We start from the raw sequence: 23,845 nt of genomic DNA, 5'->3' as shown, positions 1-23,845 counted from the left end.
AGAACCGGCTAGCTATAAAAAAAAAGTTGATACACCTTCTTTCAAATTTACATTTATTTATTTTATAATCTTATTTGATGGCTATTGATATTGATCTAGATGAGGGGTATGTTTGTTTAACATAATTGATGGTGTATGTACATATATATCATCCATTGTCTTATCCCAGAAAACTCTACTGGACCCCTGGGATACAAAGGGATAAGACAATGACCGATAAATCAATGTACATCCCCAAAGATGATTCAACAATTAGTGGTTGAAACGCTTGGACACTAAACTTAATAAAACAAGTAATATAATAAACAGCCAAATGCCCCCTCCCACCCTGATTTGACACACAGACAGACAGACATCCTCTTGCTGTAACTTAGTTTAAAGTATTTCTTGGGCACCTTTTGAAGCACACAGTATTTTCAAGAAAAGTTTTCCAATATTTAAGAAGCTTTACAAGATTATCTTCTTTTTATACAAGATAGATGGATAGATAGATAGAAAAGAAGATATATTTAGCATTTTAGAAAGATAGATATACAGATAGAAAGCTGTATTAAGATAGGTAAACCTCTAGTTAGATAGAAAGATAGTTTATATCGACTGTAGTACTGTAATAACAAAGTGGCCGTGGCTGACATGATACCAATGTTCTATTTTGAAAAAATTGTATCATTGTTAATATTTATGAAAATTATATTGCATTAGTTAAAAGTAGTAAGAGTTGACTACATATTTACAGGAAGATAGGAGACTAAAGGCTGTAATAACGTTTTCTTATTCGTTGAATTAACAACTTTGGGGACTTTTGGAATTTTGATTGGTTGGTTCAATAACTTGAGAGTCCAAACTTTTCCTTCACAAAGGGGTAATTTTGTGCATCATCATTGGGAATGTATATCAATTTATTGGCCATTGTCTTATCCCTTTAGATCTCTGACATATTTATGTTGTTTTAAAGGTTGGTATAGGCAGATCTAACATTTTACATCAAATTATAAAATAGATGAATAGATAGAAAGGGAGAAAAGTGTAAAAGGCAAAAAGTAAAAAAGATAAATGAATGAAATGATTTCTCCAATATTTTAGACATTTTTGACACTTCCTTGGATATTTGAAACTAGACAGATTTATTCATACTGAATGAATGGATTTAAGGATTTATAGATGGATGAATAGATGATTGAATATATAGATAGATTGATGGGTATATGGATTGATAGATGGATGGATAGATGGATGATTATATATGGATGGCTAGAATAATTCATAGAGGGTTAATGTTAATAGGAAATATGGATAGATGGATGAATATATGGATAAAAAGAAGAATAAAATGTAAATGAAAGAAACAATAAATTAATCAATGATATACATTGATTTCTCAATGCTTTTGACTTTTGTAACCTTCTGACATATATTGAATCTAGACTATTTTATTGTCTAGATCTAATTTATTTATGTCTTGAATTCTGTTAAGAAGCTAAATTTAAACCTTAAATAAATTATTATTTAAGTTGTTTCTTTTGATTCTTCAAATATAAAATATTTGCTACAAAAGCCAAGGCCAAATATTAAGCTGGCCTCAGAAGTGAGTTTGATAAACATAGATAATTAGATTAAAATTAAGAGATAGGTAGACAACAGACATAGATAGATAACAAACACAGATAGATAGATAGACAGATAAAAAACATAGATAGATACCTGTCTCCAGAAAGAAGAATCAGATTAATATTGGGGTCTATCCTTTCTACACATCTTCTCCTGAAATAGATAAATAAATTGATAGTTATATAGATAGATATAACTATTAATAATTCGATTTATAAATGTATAGCTAAAAAGATTGATATATAGATGAATTGATAAATTGATAGAATGAAAGATAGATAGTTAGATTTATATATATAAATAGATTGAAACATACATCAATTGATAGATTGATAAATAGAATGATAGATAAATTGATAGATAGATTGATGGATAGATTGGTAGATAGATTGATAGATAGATTGATAGATAGATTGATAGATACATTTATAGATACATTTATAGATATATTGATAGAAAGATTGATAGATACATAGATTGATAGATAAATTGATAGATAGATTGGTAGATAGATTGATAGATAGATTGATAGATAGATTGATAGATAGATTGATAAATAGATTAATAGATAGATTGATAGATAGTTTGATAGATAAATTGATAGAAAGGTTAATAAATAAATAGATTGATAGATATATCACTAGATAGATGTATATATAAAAAGTTTAAACCGGTGCAAATTAAACCATTAAAAAGTTGCTCTCTCCTATGCACTTTGCATGTTAGAGAACAATACAAAGTTTTACAAACACATATACTTTCATAGATAGATAGTAGGATAGATAGATAGATACTTGCATAGATAGATAGTGGGATAGATATATAGATAGTAAGATAGTTGGATAGATAGTGATACATACTTACATAGATAGATAGTGGGATAGATATATAGATAGTAAGATAGTAGGATAGATAGTGATACATACTTACATAGATAGATAGGGGGATAGATATATAATTACATTGATATATAGGGGGATAGATATATACTTGTATAGATAGATAGTATTAGTAGGGTTAAACGGGTAAAGTCCCTTTCGTGGCAACACACCTTAAGTCGCGATTCTTCGTATTTTTCACAGTAGCTTTTCTCCTATTTCTAGCTTCTGCGGAGGGCTCTAACCCTGCGGCGCCAATTGCCTAACCCAGTGGTGCAATCACCTAACCCAATATAACCTAACCTAACCTAAAAAAAACTATATAAAGCCATTTTAAAAATACGACGAATCGCCCCTTAAGGGGCGTTGCCACGAAAGGAAAAATTCCCTTATAAACATACACTTACATAGATAGATAGTAAAAAAAGTAAAAGAAAGAGCAAAATTGACAGTAAAAAAATGAGAAGAAAAAAAAAATAAAGAAACCAAATTAAGCCAATATTTTATTTTATAATTGATTATCAGTAATTTTCTGCGGTTTTTAAAATTAATTTATACTTTAAGCTATAACCAGTAAAAATGATATAGAAAAGAAACAGGCATTTAGACTGATAGATAAACTAATGTATATTATATAGATTAATCAATGAATAAGTGGATAGATTAAAAGATAGATATACAGATAGTTTGATAGATTGATATTTGATATCTGTCTAGTAAGTATCTTGATATATAGTTAGATTTCTAAATATATGTATACAGAAAAAGTCAGATAAATGTTTTTCGTAATAATCATCCAATATTTTCAAAAAAAATAGTTATTACATAAAGAAAAGCAAAGCAAAGCCAAAAAATTTTGAGAAAATTAATTGTTTTCATTTATTATATTTTATAATTATAGATTAAGAATTGTTATTAATGTCTTTATATCACATAAAAGTACAGAAAGGGAGGGGAAATTTGGCTGTTTATTAGTTTTAGAAGATCGTTTTATTAACTCAACAACTTTGGGGACTATTATTGACTTTTGATTAATTGGTTTATCAGATTAAGTGTCAAAACGGTTGAAATACTAATTGAAGGGACATTTTGTGTATCATCATTGGGTATGTACATTGTACATCAATTTATTGGCCATTACATTAGATCCCAGCATAAAAGTTCAGAAATTGACGAGTTTCTTAGATTGATAATATCATAGTATGACAGTATGATTAAACACTTTATTATTCTGTAATTGATCTGTTATTTTACTGTTACAATTTGACTTTAGAAATCTTCATTTAAAATCAATTATACCCTTGCTAAAGGGTGAAAATGACCTATATGGTATTTCTTTAAATAACATCTAGGGATCTAAAGGTTTAAGACAATGGAAGATATTTTGATGTACATTCCCAATGATGGTACACAAAATTACCCCTTCTTTAGATTTCAATAAGTGGTTGAAACGTTAAAACTCAACTTAATGAACCAACCAATCAAACAGTTATATTTAAGACTTAATTATATTACATACAAACAAAAAATCCCAACTTTTATTCTATTCAAATTTAATTTAAGATTAATTAGATTATTTTTATAACATAAAATTTGCTTCTGAAGTTTCTAAAGAAGATTTCCCTAATATTCTATATTTTCATTAATTGGGAACTTTTGTATGTTGTCATCCTTGTTTTTCATATTTTTTTGCTTAGAGTTGCACTTTTTTTGCCAAGACCTTTCACTTAAAACACCAATGGGGGAGTCCATACAATATTGTTAAAAGGTATCTAAAGTGATAAGACAATGGCCGATAAATTCATGTACATCCCCAATGCTGAGACACAAAATTTTCCCTTCTGTTGATTAAAATAGTAATTGAAACGTTTGAACACTCAACTTATTTGACTAACCAATCAAATTTAGTCCACAAAATTGGTTAAGCCAATGAATAAGAAAAAAATTATATAAAACTTTGGGTACTAGTGTAATAAACAGCTTATTGTCCCATCTTTTGTAAAAGGATAGAGAAAAAGGACATGCATTCATTTATATTGTAGCTATTTGTCCAATGAATCATTCAAATTTCAAAAATTAGATAATTAGGATAATTATATCACATATAATGTTGTAAATCAAAAAGAGTAAAAAATCAGCTTGTTTTTAATAGACGTACGGACTTTTTGGTAACGATTATAGAGTTGCTGCGCTTCCTAATCCAAAGTTTGAAACAATTCAAAATTAATGAAAAGAGCTAACCGTTACTTATGGATCAATGGACCTACCCTAATTACCCTACAGTAACCATTGAACCGCTTGGACTCTTCAGGGAATATACTCACTGGTCCTGTGATGGTTTTAAGCTGTTTTCTAGTTTTTCGTTTGGTAGTTGTATAAGAACAGTTATGTGTGTACAAAGCAATGCAATATTTTGTTATTATTGACCAATATCAACCTTCCCTTTCCAAGGAGGGATATGTGTCTTCTGAAAAAGGAATATCATTTTTAATTAAGATGTCGCAACGTATTATAAACAGTTTTCCGTGGATATACAATCAAAAATTAAAAGATTAAAAGCAGTTAAAAGGGACTATTATTTATATGATTTTTGATATTCGTGGAAGATTGTTTGCAATACGATACATGAATTTTCAATCAATATTGTTATAATCCTGCGGATTACTTGAACCTAATTAACCCAATGAATTTGAATTAAACTACCTATTTTGTGTAATAAAATCATTGCTAAAAAGTTTGAAACTTACTTATTAAAATTCAATAGAAATGACTTAAAGTTTTAAAAGCAATGAATGCGTTAACGTGGTTATAAAATTATATTTATTTTAGATGTACATATATTTATAATACAATTTATCGCTTTTAGGGTTCTTGAATTTTATGCTAAATTTAACTTATCCCCCTAACTTTAAATCCCTGGTTTTACCCCACCCTCTTGGAATATCTCCAAGTTATACAACAATACACAGTGATAGGATAATGAAGTTTAATAGGCGTTTTCTCTAAAAAAAGACCTAATTGTGTACAGAAAACAAAAGAATCTAATGGGATTAGACAATTGTCTATGTATTCATGTACATCCCCAATGATGATACACAAAATTACCTCTTCTGTAGATTTAAATTAGTGGTTGAAACGTTTGAACACTGAACTTAATGAACCAACCAATCAAACAGGTTTGGTTTGGTTATATTGGTAGGGGTTAGGCATTGGTCATTTAACAACTCCCGTACATCAAATACAATTTTTTTTCAAAAAAAAAGGTTTAGAGGGTTAAAAAACTATGCAATAATTAAGTGGTAGTAATTCCCCAATGATGATAAACAAAATTGTAGAAAAGGGCCCATAATTTTTAAAGCCAACCCAGAAATGATCATGAAACTAAAACTTTTGGTACCAGTGTAATTTACAGTCCAATGTCTCCTCCCTACCTCCCTGGCTAACACCCTGTACAGATAGCCTGATATCTAGTTGCCGAATGTGTACGCAGTTTCCTGAGTGTTTCCTCATCCTAGCTCAATATTTACTACTAGCTAAAAAATCTTCAAACTTCAAAAAAAAAATCAAAAATTCAAATTTATAATGTATAATGTATAAATCGTTTACACATTCAAATTTTGATTATTTCAAGGAAAGTTTGAAGATTTGTAGCTAGTAGTAAATATTGAGCTAGGATGAGGAAACACCCAGGAAACTGCATACACATTCGGCAACTAGATATCAGGCTATCCCTGTACAGAGTTTTCTTAAACTTATTCCTAAAGTCACTTAGTAACAGAACTGTAACACCATATAAGCAGGCTTGCCAAAGCTGTAATTAAACTGTTACACTATTGGTATTAAACAAGTATAGGAACCACCGTACTAAGTAGCCACTACATGCCGTCGAAGTCAGGGATCTAAAGGGATAAGACAATGGCTGATAAATTGATTTACATCCCATATATGATAAATAACAAATTTACCCCTTCTGTAGATTACAACGTTTGGATATTTAACTTAATGAACCAACTAATAAATATTCAATAAAAGTCCCCAAATTTGTTAAGAAAAATAGTTAATATGGAACTTTGAGGACTAGTGTAATAAACAGCACAAAAAAACATAAAAAAACCCTCCATTCCTGAATCGAAGTAAAGTTCAGTTGCGAAAAAGCCTTTAATTTATATGTAATTATATGGTGCTTGCATAAACTAACAATTCTATAGATTAGCAAAAATAAACCATTTTTAAATCCAGTTATATAAAGAAGTAAGGTTTTTTTTGTCTGAAGCTTAATATATCAGGAAATGCTGGTCTAAATGGGATGTATTGTTTATGAAATCTTTTTAAATGTCCTTGGGTGGTTTTAGGCCATTATCCTGACCTCTCCCTAGAGGCTAGGGGGCAAAGTATCTCGTATTTTTATTGGAACTGGTTAATAGTTGTTTACACATTTAAGTTGTTATCATTATTACTACATTACAATTTAATGTTCTTTTAAAAAATTATTTTATCTTTTATTTGCTATAAATTTAAATACTTATGAAAATTATAGTAATAGTTTTTATTTATTTTACATCATAATAATCACACCATTGTCATTTTATGATCTTAATTTTGCAATTTTTAGAAATGAAGCTACTCTATAATTCACCTTGTATTTCAGTCCGTAATGTTATTGGAGAAATGTGATTTTCTCAGCTTCTAGTCATGATATATGACTGATTTTTTGTGGAGATTCCCAATAGAATAGATTGAACATCCAGTATGTGATTTACTTTGTCCGTCGGTCTGTCAGTCATGCTACAAAATATAAATAAAAATAAAAAATCTTAAATACTCTTTAAAATACTTTTCCATGATTTTTTGTGCTTCGCTACTTATGAATGTTGACATCCTTGTTGATCACAGGGGTGTGCTTTGTTTGTTTATATGTGTGTGTGTGTGTGATTAGTGTTTTGTGTGTGTGTGTATGTGTTTGTGAGTGTGTGTGTGTGTCTTAATCCACTCTTTATTTGGATTAATTTAAAGTATTATTATCTTTATCATATATTAGTATAAATATCACTGTACAGTTTCAAGAAAACATCATTCTCAATTGTTTACTCATACAAGCAACAACAAACCAAACCAAACCAAACTAAAATGATTGCTTTTGCCGCCATTTTTGTTGCACTGATCAGCTGTGTAACAGCTGATGCTCCCCCACCTGCCCCTGCACAGGCAGCCTATGGAGCTGCAGCCGCTGAACCCGTGGGGCCAGCTGTTTATGCCTATAATTATGCGGTTGCTGACGATTATTCAGGTATCTTTCTTTCTTTTCATCGGTTAATCTATTTCTATGTCTATCTATATATCCATCTATCTAAAATACCATTTTTATTTCAAAGTTTTTAACTTCAATTCTATTCTAATCTAACTTAAAGTTTCTTGCTATCTTAATCTTCAGTAAGATACAAAACTTTTTATTAATAATAAATTAATTTAAATGTTCATAAACTTAACAATCCATTTCTCGCACTCTTTATTCATTTTATGAATCAGTGATTTTATCCTTCATTTTGATTATTTGGTAACTATTCTTAAAACTTATCTAGCTACCAGTGGATCCTACTCTGTTCATCTTCCCGATGGTCGTGTCCAGACTATTTATCTATCTATCTATCTATCTACCTATCTATCTACCTATCTATCTATCTATCTATCTATCTATCTAGGTGCCAACTTCAAGATGGAGAGAACTGTGATATGCTACCAGTGGATCCTACTCTGTCCATCTTCCTGATGGTCGTGTCCAGACTATCTATCTATCTATCTATCTATCTATCTATCTATCTATCTACCTATCTATCTATCTATCCATCTATCTAGGTGCCAACTTCAAGGTTGGAGAGAACCGTGACGGGTACGCTACCAGTGGATCCTACTCTGTCCATCTTCCTGACGGTCGTGTTCAGACTGTTACCTACACTGTCAATGCTGATGCAGGTAGGAAAATAAACTTTAAACAGTTTCTATGGCTTTTAATAAAAAAACATATCAAAAACTTTTTTAATTAATGAAGATTCTGCTTCCTTAACTGCAGTTTAGCAAGATAGGGTTCAGTAGATAGGGACAGTGGTAATCTTGTTGTCCATTCAAGCCTTCAATGGTGATGTAGTTATAGAAAATAGTTTTTATGGCTTTTAGTAAATTGAAAACCATTTTCAAAACTGTTTATATGGCTTTTAGTAAATTAAATCCATCAAAAAAATCAATGAACATTTTTTAACCTGCATTAATTTTCTAGGTTATGTAGCTGAGGTGACTTACACTGGGGAGGCTACTTACCCTCCAGCCCCTGCCCCCAAGCCAGCCCCAGCTGCCTACCAACCTGCCCCCAACCAAGCTGCCTATAAACCTGCTCCTCAATATAAGCCTGTCCCACAAGCTGTCTACAAGCCATCTGCTTAAGTCAATATAAATCAAACTCAACAAGTTGGAAATCAAGAACATTTAGCTATTATTTTTTAAAGTCCACTTTATTATGATATATTTATTCAAAACATATTTATTTATTTATCTATTTATTCAATAAATTTAACTTTATCTCTTATTTTACATGTTAAGTCTATTATTATCTTACAAATAAAAAACTGAACTTACACCATATATCAATTAATTAAGAGTCAGTTTAATTCAGTCAACTAAATATTTTTAAAATTAAGTATATGTGGTGAACTTTATTCATATGATCTTTATATATAAATGGTAATAGACAGTTGCTATAAACAATAAATTTCAGTAGTATGGCAGCATAATAAGAGGCTTATTTGGTTTAAATTCTTCTGTTATTATTATGATTCAATGTCTATAAAACCAGTCCAATGTATGTTTACTTTATGCAAAACTGTCACAAATCTGTTTCAAACTTTCAGAGGCTTTAGCATTTCAATGCTTCAAACTTGGGTGGAAGGGATTCAAAATACCAGTTTAAATAACCTTATAACAATACAATATACCCAGGGATCTAACGGGATAAGAAATTATCACATATATTGATTAGCATTCTTAATGATGATATACAAAATTACCACTTCTGTAAATTAAAATTAGTTGTTGAAATGTTTGATCACTCAACTGTATGAATCAACCAAAAAAAGTCCCCAAAGTGTTTAAGCAAACAAATAACAGAAATTTATAAAATGATAGTTTTTTTTAAAAAAAGGAGTTATTTTCTTTGTTAATAATAATAAATTGTAGCACCCCATCTAAGTTCTTAATGCATACAGCACTAAAGCTATAAATCAGAGTTTGGTTGCTTAAAACCTGGGTCTACAAAAATGAATTAAGGTAGTATAACAGTACAGTTGTAAGCTAGCTAAGATTGTCGGTGTACTGTGATAATTAGTCATTTAAAGACTCTAAAACTGGTCATAAGTTAGGATAGCAACATATTTAGAGGCTTAATATTAATTCTGATATATGTGGTACATAGTTATCATTAAATAGATAGATATACTCAAATATTCTACATACTGTTTTAAATGTAGATCATAAGCTTTTGAAACTTAGATTGAGATAAAGATTTATAAAATATTTCACAAATTAATTAAACTTATTAACTAATATAATTTATTTTAAGTTGAAGGCAGTTATTATAGAAAAATGATTGATGATTTACTATACATCTTATCATATAAAGTAATAAGGTTTTTATCTATTATGTAAATTAGTAAGGTTTTTTTCTGCAGAACTACTGAACTTACTGCTCTTCTTAATGTAAGCTCTAAATAGCTCATGTAATGGTTTTAGGCCATTTAATTTTCAGATTTAAGTCTTAGGACAGATCTAAGCTATTGTTCTAGCCCCTCCCTGCCTCTGAATACAGAGCCCCTAAAGGATATTACATGATATGTTATTTGGTTGCAGTAAAAGACAATTTAGATGGGTAGATGTAATAATTCTTTGAATGCCAGATTTAATCTTGGCTAATTGTCTTAGAGATGATAGATTGATAGGGTTACAGATTGTGTCTGTGTTAATTTGCTATAGGAAATCGAGGATCAATGATGATAAATAAAAATACTCCTTTTGTAGATCAAAACTATTGGTTAAAAAGTTTGGACTCTAAATGCTTAGAACTTAAAATTTTCTAAATAAAATTACCCAAAGGTTTAGAGACAATTGACCATTTTGTTATAAAACTTTTGGTCCCATTGTAATTTACTGACCACTGTCTTTTGCGAAGTAGAAAATTCATGGATGGCTGGATTGATAGAATAAAAGACTGTTTTATAGATCAATATATGTATTGAGAGATAAATGAATAGATGGGTATATAGACCAACAGATAGATAAATAGAAAAATACATAGAGCAAATAATAGACGAAATGATAGATAGATAGATTCACAGTACATATTTTATCTTGAGACTTAGCTAATTGCCTGTATGTGTAACCAATCTATCTTTGTGTGATGATAGATAGATATACAAGGTGTTTAAAAAAAAACTGCGTTTTCCGGTTTTAGGAATCAACCAGTAGGAGTATGAAAAAATAATTATATATTCTAATTCTCTATAAAAATATGGATAAATTTTATAAAAGGTGATTTTTAATATCTCTTGAAACAATAGCGCCTTTTAGAGCCCAAATAATTCAAAATGTATGTGTGTTGCTTTATTCTTGTAGAATTTAGGGCTATAACGTTCAACTAAAGTCTTCTTTTTACTTGAAAACAACATTATATATAATGCCCAACGAAATATTCTAATGATCACGTTTTAAATTTAACTTAAATATGCTTATTTTTACAAAACATATGGTTAACTTTATTCTTGCTTTAATTATAATTTAATTTGATAGTATTAAAAATCTTCATTTTCATTCCTCACTCCTCCCCCTTTAATCTCCTAATCCCTTTTGATTGATACATGACAAATTACTCAAATATCAAGTTATTAAATAAAAAGTTACTTGTTTTATTCTTAAATGCGCACAGTATTATAAGAGATTCCTTACTGAAAATGATGTTTAAAATAGAGAAAAAGAAAAAGTAAATTCTGAAGAACCTAAAAAGCTCTTTGCATGTAGCAAAAAAAGAAAAAATGAAAAAAATCTTAAATAGTTACATTGATTTAACCTTTTGTTACTTTAATATTGCACTTTTCAACCTATATGTTGCACAATAAATGATTTTAATTGTTATCACAGTTTTAGCATCAGGCATTTTTACTCTACATATACCTTTCAGAAAAGCCTCATTTTTAGAGATATCTTACGTAAATGTTAAGTACATTTTTACAGAGAATATGGACATATAATTATTTTTTTCCTGCTCCTTCTGGTTGATTCCCAAAACTGGAAAACGCAGTTTTTTTTAAACACCTTGTATAGATAGATATATAGATAGATAGATAGATAGATAGATAGACAGATAGATACACAATACATATTCTATCTTTTGTCTGAGCTAATTGTCTGGATGTGTAACCAATCCATCTTTGTGTGATGACATTATATATAGATAGATAGATAGATGTATATATAGATAGATAGATAGATAGACAGATAGTCTGAGCTAATTGTCTGGATGTGTAACCAATCTATCTTTGTGTGATGACATTATACATAGATAGATAGATAGATGTATATATAGATAGATAGATAGATAGACAGATAGTCTGAGCTAATTGTCTGGATGTGTAACCAATCTATCTTTGTGTGATGACATTATGCATCAACATCTAATTAATGTTCAATGACCAGTAAATCCCAGGCAGGGAGTTTTCACCTCAAGAAACTTTTAAACAATTTTGTAAGTGTCATGTTTACATATCTATAATACAAAGTAGTACGATGTCCGTCTGTTTGTTTGTAGTGAAGGATCTCGCTAACCGCTGAACCAATCGGGTTCTCCTTTACAGGGTAGCTTCTCATAGGTCCCAGGAAGGTTTATAACTATTTTCTTAGGGGTGGGACACCCCGAGCCCCCCAAAAAATGAAAAATACTCCCACACCCTGAAATTTTGTTTCTTTTTAAAACGAAAATTAAATAAATAGGATCTCGCTAACCGCTGAACCCATCGGGTTCTCCTTTACAGGGTAGCTTCTCATAGGTCCCAGGAAGGTTTATAACTATTTTCTTTGGGTTGGGACACTCCGAGCCCCCTCCCCAAAAAAAAATCCGCCCCCAATAAAAAATTTCTTTTTAAATTTTTCTTTTAAATCTAAAATACGAAAAATTAGTTTGATCAAATCTCTTGGGGCAAAGCCCCTAGAGACTAGGGGCGACGCCGCTAGTCCTAATATAAAGTAGTAAGGTTTTCTGTTGTTGGAAGCTTAAGATTTCGGTAAATGCCAATCTGATTGTTTTCTCCCCTCAAGAGGAGCTTCACATAGGTCCCCGAATGGTCTATGGCTATTTTCTGCCCACTTCTTAGTCAGAGTTCCTAGATGCTAGGGGCGCAGCTACTAGTATTATACTAAGAAGTAAGGGTCTTTTTAAGGGATTTTTGTCTGAATCATAAGTTCTTAATAACTACTGAACTGAATGGATCCTCTTTATAGGTAAGCTTCAAAAAGGTTAAGTGATGTTTTTAGGCTGTTTCATTTTTATATTTAAGATTTGGAATAGTTTTAAGCTATTTGTCTAGCACCTATGATTGCTAGGGGCAAACCGCTAGTTTGATAAGACAAATATATACATATAGATAGATCTGAATATAGTAATAATATTCATATTAAATGGTTAAGTAAAAAACAATGTTTTGGTTGACATCCACATGATAAAGTAGGGCTATTATTAAACTTATTATTAATATATGTACATTATTCTACAATAATGTAACATTATAGCAAAGATGATAACATTTTTATAAAGGAATCTTCACAAATCCATCAGTAGAAAATAACACACATTATAATTATTGAAGGAAAGTACTTTTATAATTTAAAACTAGATTTTATTTAAAAATATGTATAAAAATTCATCTTTTGGATATTTACTTCAATACAAAACATTAAGTACTAACATAATACAGGGATCTAAAGTGAAAATGGCCAATAAATTGATGTACACAAAACAATCCATTTTGTAGATGACAACTACTGGTTGAAATTTATGGACATTCAACTTAATGAATTTGACAAACAAGACTCAATAAAAGTCAAATAGGTTGTTGAGCCAATGAATTAGAAAACATTATTATAAAACTTTGGGGACTGGTGTGATAAACAGCCCAATGTCAACTCCCTCCCTGTACAAACAAACATAAAAATATTTCATTACTGGAAAATATAAAGGCTCTTTTATTAGTTTATTTTATTGATAAAGTTTTGTAGTAAATCTGATGACAACAATAATTATCAATTGAAAAGTTGTATCTATCCAGGGATAAGACAATGGCCAATAAATTGATGTACATTCCTTATGGTATTATAAAACTTTGGGGACTAGAGCCCAATGTCTCCTCCCCCCCTGGTATCTATCTTTATTGTCTGTTATTAAATGCATTATCATAGATGAACAAATGTATAGATTAATAGATAAATGATTTTGATTTATTTTATAAAAGGTATATCAATAGACAAAGTTTATGTATATAAACTGTATTGGTATTTGAATAGTATGTTTCCCGTGTGGATTCAAACTCATTTTCCTTATCCCAATAGGTTTATTAGAGGGACGCTTATACTTTTGAATTTTGCATGAGCGAGCGGCATTCTAAACAATAATACGCGCGCTATATAAACAAACGCCATATTGCTTTGATCCCTTGAGAAGCGCGGAGCTTGTGTGTATGAAAAACTATGTTTTGCAATGAAATGTGGTGTTCTTTGTGCTGAATATACCTCGAATGCTTCCCTGCTTGTCATGATCAACGATTTGGTAAATATTTAATTCTTTTTTAAGCCTTAAAATTAGAATGGAGTGATATTTTCAAAGGAAGCAAATTAATTTTCTTATTTTTATTAAAATAGACCAAGTAATTGATTTATTTTTGTACCAGAACATTTTTATAGTTATTCTATCTAAAAATTATCAATTCGTATTATGTTTTTGATTTGATTTTGAAGAGAAAAGCTTATTTTTTTCGTTCGCTTTTATAAAAATCTATTGCAAATCACGAAACCTCGTTCGTTGTTTAGACAATAAGAATTTTTAAATTATGATAACATTTTAATATATCTTTATTAATTTTGTTATTTTTGTTTCAGTGCCCGCCATAATATTTTAGTACATATATTTTTTTGTTCTTCAATCATGTTATAGAAGAATGATAGATGAATAGATATATAGACAAATACATAATTATATAGATAGATAGATACCTGCAATCATAAGGCCATAATATTTCAGTGCATATCCCCTCCTCACATTCAAATAAACCAGTCAATGTTATACAGTTCCTCTTGTCTCTGAAAAATAAAATATTCAATATTATGATCTACTTATCAATCTATCTATCTGTTTATCTCTTAATAATTTGTGGATCAAGCAGTCTAACTATTCACTGTTCTATCTATTTAATCTAGCTATATTGCTCAGTTTACAAATCTATTTTACTATCATATTATCTACTGATCTATTTAAAAAATATCTATTAATCTAATTAAAAATATATCAATATCTATTTATCTACTTCTATGTTGATTTACTTATTTATCTAACTATTTATGTATCCATTAATCTATGTATCTATCTATCAATTTTTATATCAATCTATCTATTGAACCATATATCTCTTAATCTGCACACCAATCTATCTAATCTGTCATTTTATCAAATAAAAAGTTGATATAAATAATTGAAAGCCTAGGTGTGTCCTTTTAATTGGACACTCAGCATCTGTAAGATCTCATTGAATTTAATATTACTGCTGGTTTCATAAATCTAAAATAATTACAAGGGTAACATTACAATTGCAGTTTATTCTTTAAAGAAAATGTACTGTTATCTTATTTTTAAGGTAAATTTAAGAATTGGCTCGTACTGAAATAGTATTGCATATGATAGCAAGCCAGATTAACAAGTAAGGTAACATTCAAAAGAAAGAAAGAGGACAATCTAATAATCACAATTAAAACTATTTTGTGCTCAAAAAATTCTGAAAGTTTAGAAGCTAAAGTCAAATAGTCATTATTAGAAAAGTGTTGGATTAGAAGTTGAATTAGAATTAAGCCTAGTTCACAAAAGACATAGGTCGACCTCTGGAAATTTTAGGTCGACCTAAAAAAGCTTTAGGTTGAATGATTTTATAAAGGCATTTGTTAGTTGGTTTAGGTCAACCTACAGAATAAATCGGTCGACCTCTAAAAGTTGTTTGTGAACTGGGCATTAATTTTTTATAAAATTCTGTAGTCCTTTGGAGGAATAAAGCCAATTTTAACAGAAAGCTTTCAGGAAAACAGAGTAATATGAAGCAAGCAGTAAGAAAGCATAATGTATCCTTTTATATCAAGCAGTAAGATTTTTTGTCTGTAAATTTCTATAACTACTGAAATGATTGAGTTCTCTATTTTATGGAAGCTTCACAAAGCTCACAGGATGGTTTTTAATGTTGTTGTTCACCAAGATACTAGGGACACAACAGCTAGTATACTTATAAGATTGTAAAGAATACACAAATGTACAGTAGCTTTGCTTCTATTATAGTGAGAGAAAGGAAACATTAGCAGTATGGAATAATGATAATAGTATACATACAAGCATTATCAACACAGCAAGATAGAAATAGATAGATAGTTAGATATTTAGATAAAGAGATGCATTATACTAAGGAATAATGATACACCCTAGTAATCTCAAAACGTGTAAGTAAGCAATTAACATTTTTTTTGGCTTACTTAAATGTGCCATTGTGCCATTTTTGTGGTAAATTACTGATAAGCCATAAAAATACTAATTGCTTACTTATATCAGCATTCAACAACAATTTGGTCTTACTTGTGTGATAAAAGAGGGTGGAGTAAATAAATACTCAGTCATTTACAGTAAAAGTGACTTATATAAGTTAAAGTGAAGAAAAAGAAGGAGGAGTAATAATTAATCCCTTCCTTCCTGTAAGCAGTTTATGAAAAAAAGAGAAGATTTGGCTGATATAAGCCAAATAAGCAACAAATGTGATTGATTGCTTATAAGTAATTTATCAAAAAATTGGATGAGTTGGTATATAAGCCAAATAAGCAATAAATGTGATTGATTGCTTATAAGTAATTTATCAAAAAATTGCATGATTTGATATATAAGCCATATAAGCATTTATTGTGATTGATTGCTTATAAGTAATTTATCAAAAAATTGCATGATTTGGTATATAAGCCAAATAAGCATTTATTGTGATTGATTGCTTATAAGTAATTTATCAAAAAATTGCATGATTTGGTATATAAGCCAAATAAGCATTTATTGTGATTGATTGCTTATAAGTAATTTATCAAAAAATTGAATGATTTAGTATATAAGCCAAATAAGCAATAATTTTCATTGATTGCTTGTAAGTAATTTATAAGAAAAATTGTATGATTTGGTATATAAGCCAAATAAGCATTTATTGTGATTGATTGCTTGTAAGTGATTTATGAAAAAATAGCATGATTTGGTACACAAAACAAATAAGCATTTATTGTAGTTAATTGCTTAAAAGTAATTTATCAAAAAATAGCATGATTTGGTATTTAAGCCAAATAAGCAATAATTTTCATTGATTACTTATAAGTAATTTATCAAAAAATTGCATGATTTGGTATTTAAGCCAAATAAGCATTTATTGTGATTGATTGCTTATAAGTAATCTATCAAAAAATTGCATGATTTGGTATATATGCCAAACAAGCATTTATTGCAATTGATTGCTTATGAGTAATTTAACAAAAAATAGTATGATTTAGTATATAAGCCAAATAAGCATTAAATGTTATTGATTGCTTGTAAGTAATTTATGAAAAAATAACATTATTTGGTATATAAGCCAAATAAGCAATAATTTTCATTGATTACTTATAAGTAATTTATAAAAAAATTGCATGATTTGGTATATAAGCCAAATAAGCAATTATTTTCATTGATTGCTTATAAGTAATTTGCCAAAAAATAGTATTATTTGGTGTGTAAGCCAAATAAGCAATAATTTTCATTGATTGCTTACAGGTAATTTATCTAAAATAGCATGATTTGGTATGTAAGCCAAATAAGCAATAATTTTCATTGATTGCTTACTGGTAATTTATCAAAAAATAGCATGATTAGGTATGTAAGCCAAATAAGCAATAACTTTTATTGATTGCTTACAAGTAATTTATCAAAAAAAAGAATGATTTGGTATATAAGCCAAAAAAGCAATCATTTTCATTGATTGCTTATAACTAATTTACCAATTTACTTGTAAGCAATCAATGAAATTATTGTTTACTAGTGGCTATGCTCCTAGAGGCATCTAGGGGCACTTGAGAAGAGGAGTTGAATCTCAAAACCATAAAATGTTTTATATTAGTTTATTTTGTTTATTTCTCTTCAGAGGTGGGTGGTACCCTCCCCCAAATAGTTATTAACCTTTCTGTGACCTATGAGAAACTACCTTGTTAAGGAGAAACCGATTGGTTCAGTGATTAGTGAGATCCTTCTGAACTTGTTCTTATGCCCTAGAAGCCTAAAAGGGTACTGGAGTATATGGGAGGGGGGGGGGGTGGTCATTAACCCTCCATTTATGATAATGTAGATACCCTTCCTGAAACATTCTCTGTACCTATACCTACCATCACAATAAAGAAGAACCATATTGGTTCAGCGGTTAGCAAGATCCTTCACTAGATACAGACATACAGACACCCTGTTACTTTTAAAATAAGGTAATAGCAAGGCTAAATCATCGTGAATGAAGAAACATCCATCAAATATTTACATCACGCCTATTAACATTCTTAATACTGCTTTTGTTTCATTTCTTCAAAACAATGAGATATGGTAAACTGATAGCTAGCTGGATAGATTGATATATTAAAACAGGGAACTATAGGGATAAGATAATGGTTGTTAATTTATGTATATCCCCAATGATGATACACAAAATTACCCTTTCAGTGGATTAGTAGTTGAAACATTTGAACTCCCAACTTAATGATCTAAACAATCAAAATCACAAAGTCCCCAAAGTTGTTAAGCCAACGTATAAGAAAACGTTATTATAAAAATTTGGAGACTAGTGTAATAATTTTGGGAGAGTACTTCAACCCTCCAAAGAAAAATTGCCTTAGAAAAAATAAATCCTCCTCAAAAAAGTTTCTACTTTTTAAAACTGAAATTTGGGTGTGATTCACTATCTCCCCCTTTTTCTACGGGCAGAATGGTGGTGGTACCCTCCCTCCAAATAGATATAAACCTTCCCAGGACCTATAAGAAGCTACCATGAAAAGGAAAAGTATATTGGTTCAGGGATTAGCAAGATCCTTCAATACAAACAGACACACACATACACAAATATCCTTTTACTTTATATGGTTTATATACCAAATAAAATTATTTTTTAATAAATTACTTGCAAGCAAACACTCAAAAATTTTGTTTATTTTGCATAAATACCAAAGCATACTATTTTTGATAAATTACTTGTAAGCAATAAATGAAAATCATTGCTTATTTGACTTATATACCAAATCATGCTATTTTTGATAAATTACTTGTAAGCAATTAATGAAAATTATTGCTTATTTGGCTTACATACCAAATCATACTATTTTTTTATAAATTACTTGTAAGCAATCAATGAAAATTATTGCTTATTTGGCTTACATACCAAATCATGCTATTTTTTGATAAATTACCTGTAAGCAATCAATGAAAATTATTGCTTATTTGGCTTACATACCAAATAATACTATTTTTTGGTAAATTACTTATAAGCAATCAATGAAAACCATTGCTTATTTGACTTATATACCAAATCATGCAATTTTTTGATAAATTACTTATAAGTAATCAATGAAAATTATTGCTTAATTGGCTTATATACCAAATCATGCTATTTTTTCATAAATTACTTACAAGCAATCAATAACATTTAATGCTTATTTGGCTTATATACCAAATCATGCAATTTTTTGATAAATTACCTGTAAGCAATCAATGAAAATTATTGCTTATTTGGCTTACATACCAAATAATACTATTTTTTGGTAAATTACTTATAAGCAATCAATGAAAACCATTGCTTATTTGACTTATATACCAAATCATGCAATTTTTTGATAAATTACTTATAAGTAATCAATGAAAATTATTGCTTATTTGGCTTATATACCAAATCATGCTATTTTTTCATAAATTACTTACAAGCAATCAATAACATTTAATGCTTATTTGGCTTATATACCAAATCATGCAATTTTTTGATAAATTACTTATAAGCAATCAATCACATTTGTTGCTTATTTTGCTTATGTCAGCCAAATCTTCTCTTTTTTTCATAGTATTTATTTACTCAACCCTCTTTTATCTCACAAGTAAGACCAAATTGTTGTTGAATGCTGATATAAGTAAGCAATTAGTATTTTTATGGCTTATCAGTAATTTACCACCAAATTATGCTATTTTTTTGATAAATTACTTGTAAGCAATCAATGACCACCATTGCTTATCTAGCTTATATACCAAATCATGCTATTCTTTTGATAAATTACTTGTAAGCAATTAATGAAAGTTATTGCTTATTTGGCTTACATATCAATCATACTATTTTTTGATAAATTAATTTTAAGCTATTTAAGATACTTTTTCGTGGGTCTTACTGTTTAAGAATCATTTTTTGTAGCTAGAAAGTGCTGAATACTTCATTTTAGTCGCCTTTAATTGCTTTATAATATACAGATAATAATTTGGTTGTTTTAGAACAGTTGACTAAAAAATCGAGGTTTTGTGATAAAAGCACTTTTGTTGTAACTCCAAAAGTATATTTTTCCCCAAAATTTTTGGCTGTAAAGAAGCTTTATATATTCATATAACATCCACTAAAATTTGACTTATGGTATATTATTCATAACATCACCAGAAGGAATTAGATTTTAGATAAAAAAGTTTACAATTCATTTTTTACACTGCTATGCATCGTTCAACGCCCCTCTCCTATTATCTCAGTTCCTATTAGAGCTAGAGGGATAAATTTTTTTGTGCAAGTCCCCTGTGTTATGATGAATTTCCGACCTTAAGTAAGTCAAAGTAAATTTTTGCTTCCTTCACCCTTTTATTTAACAACCTTTGTTTTTAGGTACTTTTTTAATTAAAAATTACAAACAGCTGTAATTTTTTTATTTTTGAAGCTAGAAGAAAATTATTTTGCAGAAAATGTTTTTCTGTATGTAAATTTTATATTTGAAATATCAAAATATAAATTTCAGAGGCCGCAGCTGTACTTGGCAGCTGCCAGCCGCCACCGTCGGCGGGAAAACGGCGGCGGATCTTTATGAAATTTATTACATACATTATGTAGACATGGAAGAAAAGCTTAAGTTTAAAATTTAAAGTCAAAAATTGCGGCCACAGGAGCCTTTTAAAGATTTCTAGAGACCTGGAGAATCAGGATCTGCGGGATCATACCTAAGACCTGAAATTGACACCTGTATCTAATATGAGGATGTATTACTAGAGAATACTTTAGTATTTTGGTAAGACAAAATGCTTTGTTTAAGTCAAAAAAATATTTTTGCTCTTTACCTGGATGACCCTGCCAGGTTTGCTGGCATCTGTGCCCGCCAGGATGGAGACATTCAAAAAATTCCAACTCTCAGTTATGTGTCATACCCATACTTAAAAAGTCACCCAGTTTGGGCTCTTTATCTTTAACACACAGAAAATGAGATAGAAACCCCCCCCCCCCCCCCCTAACCGTAAAGGGTTAATAATGGGAATGTTGTCAAAAAGTTTCAGCCTTTTACCTTTTATAGGAGCTGAGAAAATCACGTTTCCCCCACTTCGTGACTGACAGACGGACGGACATTTCGAATTATAGAGTAGCTTTGCTCTACTAAGAATTATAGAGTAGCTTCGCTCTACTAATAATAATAAGATTAAAACTGGTTTAATGATTTTATGATTTTTTAATATTCGTGGTGGAAAATTTTCTTTACGATGCTGTCCTTATTTTTTTTAGTATTGCTGAGAACCGGTTCTAATCCAGCCGATACTAATCGGTTTCAAAGCCATACTGGAAAATGGATTGTGATTTTTTTTAAACAAAGCTTTTCTATGATTTGTGTCGGTACGTCCGTTCTTACACCAATATCGATTTAAAACTTTGGATTATAATAAGGTACCAGAATGATTGTTCATACATCAATGTTGATTTTTTAACCTTTTCGACAAAAAAAAATTATTCATCCTGTTCATTTTTTGGAATACTAATTCCTGTTACAACTAGGTACAATGTTATAAGCATCTTTATAAACATGTCCTAACAATGTAAGATGTCCTGGAGCAGTATCATGTTTATTCAGTTATGCCACTCTTATACAATTGATAATGTTCATTTTAGAGCTTCGATTTTATGGATGTTGTTTCTTTGATATTTATCAGGGATCTGATGGGATAAAACAATGGCCGATAAATTGATGTACATCTCCATTGATAATTCACAAAATTATGACTTCTGTAGATTACAATAAGAAGTTGAAATTTCTGGACTCACAACTTAATAAACCAACCAATCAAAGTTTAATAAAAGTCCATTATCTGTCCCATTTTATTAAAGTCAGAATTTAGTTCATAACATTTTTCGTCCATTGTTCCATCCCTGTAGATATATGTATATACCAATATATATTCAAAATCAGTTTTTTAAAAGCGAAGCTTTTCTATAATTAGTGTCGGTCCGTACGTCCGTCCGTCCGAGATAGATAGCTTTTATTCGTTAATTTAGGCATGTTAGAATTGTCCTATCGATTTCAAACTTTGCATGATGATTCCTGTAGTAGTTGAGCACGATTTAGAAAGCGTAGCAACTCTATAATCATTACCAGAATGTCCGTACGTCCATTTTAAAAATGTTGATTTTTCTACTTTTTAACAACAAATTTTCAAGTGTTCTAATTATCCGTTTGATCTGATTTTTGGTATATTGATTCCTGGGACAACAACGAACAATATTATAAGCGAAGCAACTCTATAATCAAGTCCAAAAATGTAAGTATGTCCATAAACATTATCCTGCTTCAAGCAGTTTTTTCAACAAATTTACTTACAATTTTGCTTCGACTCTAATACTTTTAAATTCTGATTATTTAGTTCAGATACCATACAAGTGTTAATGTCCGTTTGTCCTACCGTTTCAGTGCTTCGCTTTTATGGATGTTGTCATCCTTGTTTATATTGGACACCAGTTGTTTCCAGTATGGCTTCGTAACCGATTAATATCCGCTGGATTAGAACCGGTTCTCAGCAATGTATAGCATCTTGTTACATTACAGACGAAGTTCCCATGAATATTAAATAATAATATTACAAAATTATCACCAGTTTCGTTAGCCCGGGGTTTCGGCCTCTTGGTTATGTAATCGGTATATCCCTGCATTTTACTTCCAGTTTACTATATTTATAACTAGCGGCTGTGCCTCAGCTAGGACCTTTGCCTTCATCTAACAATTTCTTAGATTATCATTATCTTATATTTTTATATCCTAGTTTATTATTTATCTTTTATTGACCTGTTGTCTTTGTGTACCATTGTATTTATTTGAAATTGGCATTGCCCTGTATTCCATTAAATCACGGATATCAAGGGATAAGGCATTGGACGATAAATAGATATACAATAATGAATAATGAATAATGAAAAAAATAACACCTTTAGAAAATTCAAATTATAGGTTGAAACGTTTTGAACATACCAATCAAATTTCAATAAAAATGCCTAAAGTGTTTAGGCCAACGAACGTGGTTAAAAACTTTGGGTACTAGGGCAATTTACAGTTCAATAAGAAGCTTCACGGTAAAGGAGAACCATATCAGTTCAGATGTTAGCGAGATCCTTTGCTACAGAAAGACAGACAAAGATCCTGTTACTTTATTTATGACCCCTCATTGTCCCCAATTAGTTTTTTGAAAATTAAAAAAAAATTTCTAGGGGCGATTTCTCTTGGATGGATTTCTATGAGAAGCTACCCTGTAAAGGAGAACCATATTGTTTTAGCGGTTAGCGAGATCCTTCGGTACAGACAGATCGACTGACATACATACATACAGACAATGATCCTGTTACTTTATCATAATGATTAAAAAAAATAATGGCCTAAAACCACCTCAGGATCTTTAGGAATCTCCACAGTAAAGGAGAACCATATTGATTCAGCGGTTATCAAGATCCTTAGAGACATACATACATACAGACAGAATTCCTGTAACTTTATTA

At 29.9% G+C, this 23,845-nt stretch overlaps 2 protein-coding genes across 2 annotated transcripts in view; one reads left to right on the top strand and one right to left on the bottom strand.

Moving 5' to 3' along the window:
* LOC145314992 (uncharacterized) overlaps positions 1 to 23,845 on the bottom strand; it is an 80,011-nt gene that overhangs the window by 21,306 nt on the left and 34,860 nt on the right. Inside the window, exons 9-10 of the mRNA XM_080155061.1 lie at positions 14,784 to 14,870; positions 1,702 to 1,761 (exon numbers count right to left, since the gene is read on the bottom strand). Of these exons, the coding sequence (XP_080011187.1) occupies positions 1,702 to 1,761; positions 14,784 to 14,870 (147 nt within the window). The remainder of the gene's footprint in view (positions 1 to 1,701; positions 1,762 to 14,783; positions 14,871 to 23,845) is intronic.
* Positions 7,562 to 9,049, top strand: LOC145315340 (uncharacterized). The gene is made up of 3 exons (XM_080155348.1): positions 7,562 to 7,773; positions 8,340 to 8,456; positions 8,758 to 9,049. Exons 1-3 carry the CDS (start codon positions 7,614 to 7,616, stop codon positions 8,919 to 8,921), a joined length of 441 nt encoding a protein of 146 aa, XP_080011474.1. The 5' UTR covers positions 7,562 to 7,613; the 3' UTR covers positions 8,922 to 9,049.

The sequence above is a fragment of the Acartia tonsa genome, chromosome 3 (genome assembly GCF_053477335.1).
Source record: "Acartia tonsa isolate MP-2025a chromosome 3, ASM5347733v1, whole genome shotgun sequence".
NCBI classification, from domain to species: Eukaryota; Metazoa; Arthropoda; class Copepoda; order Calanoida; family Acartiidae; genus Acartia; species Acartia tonsa.
Note: the sequence above shows the minus strand (reverse complement) of the source record. Positions and strands in the feature narration are given on the sequence as shown.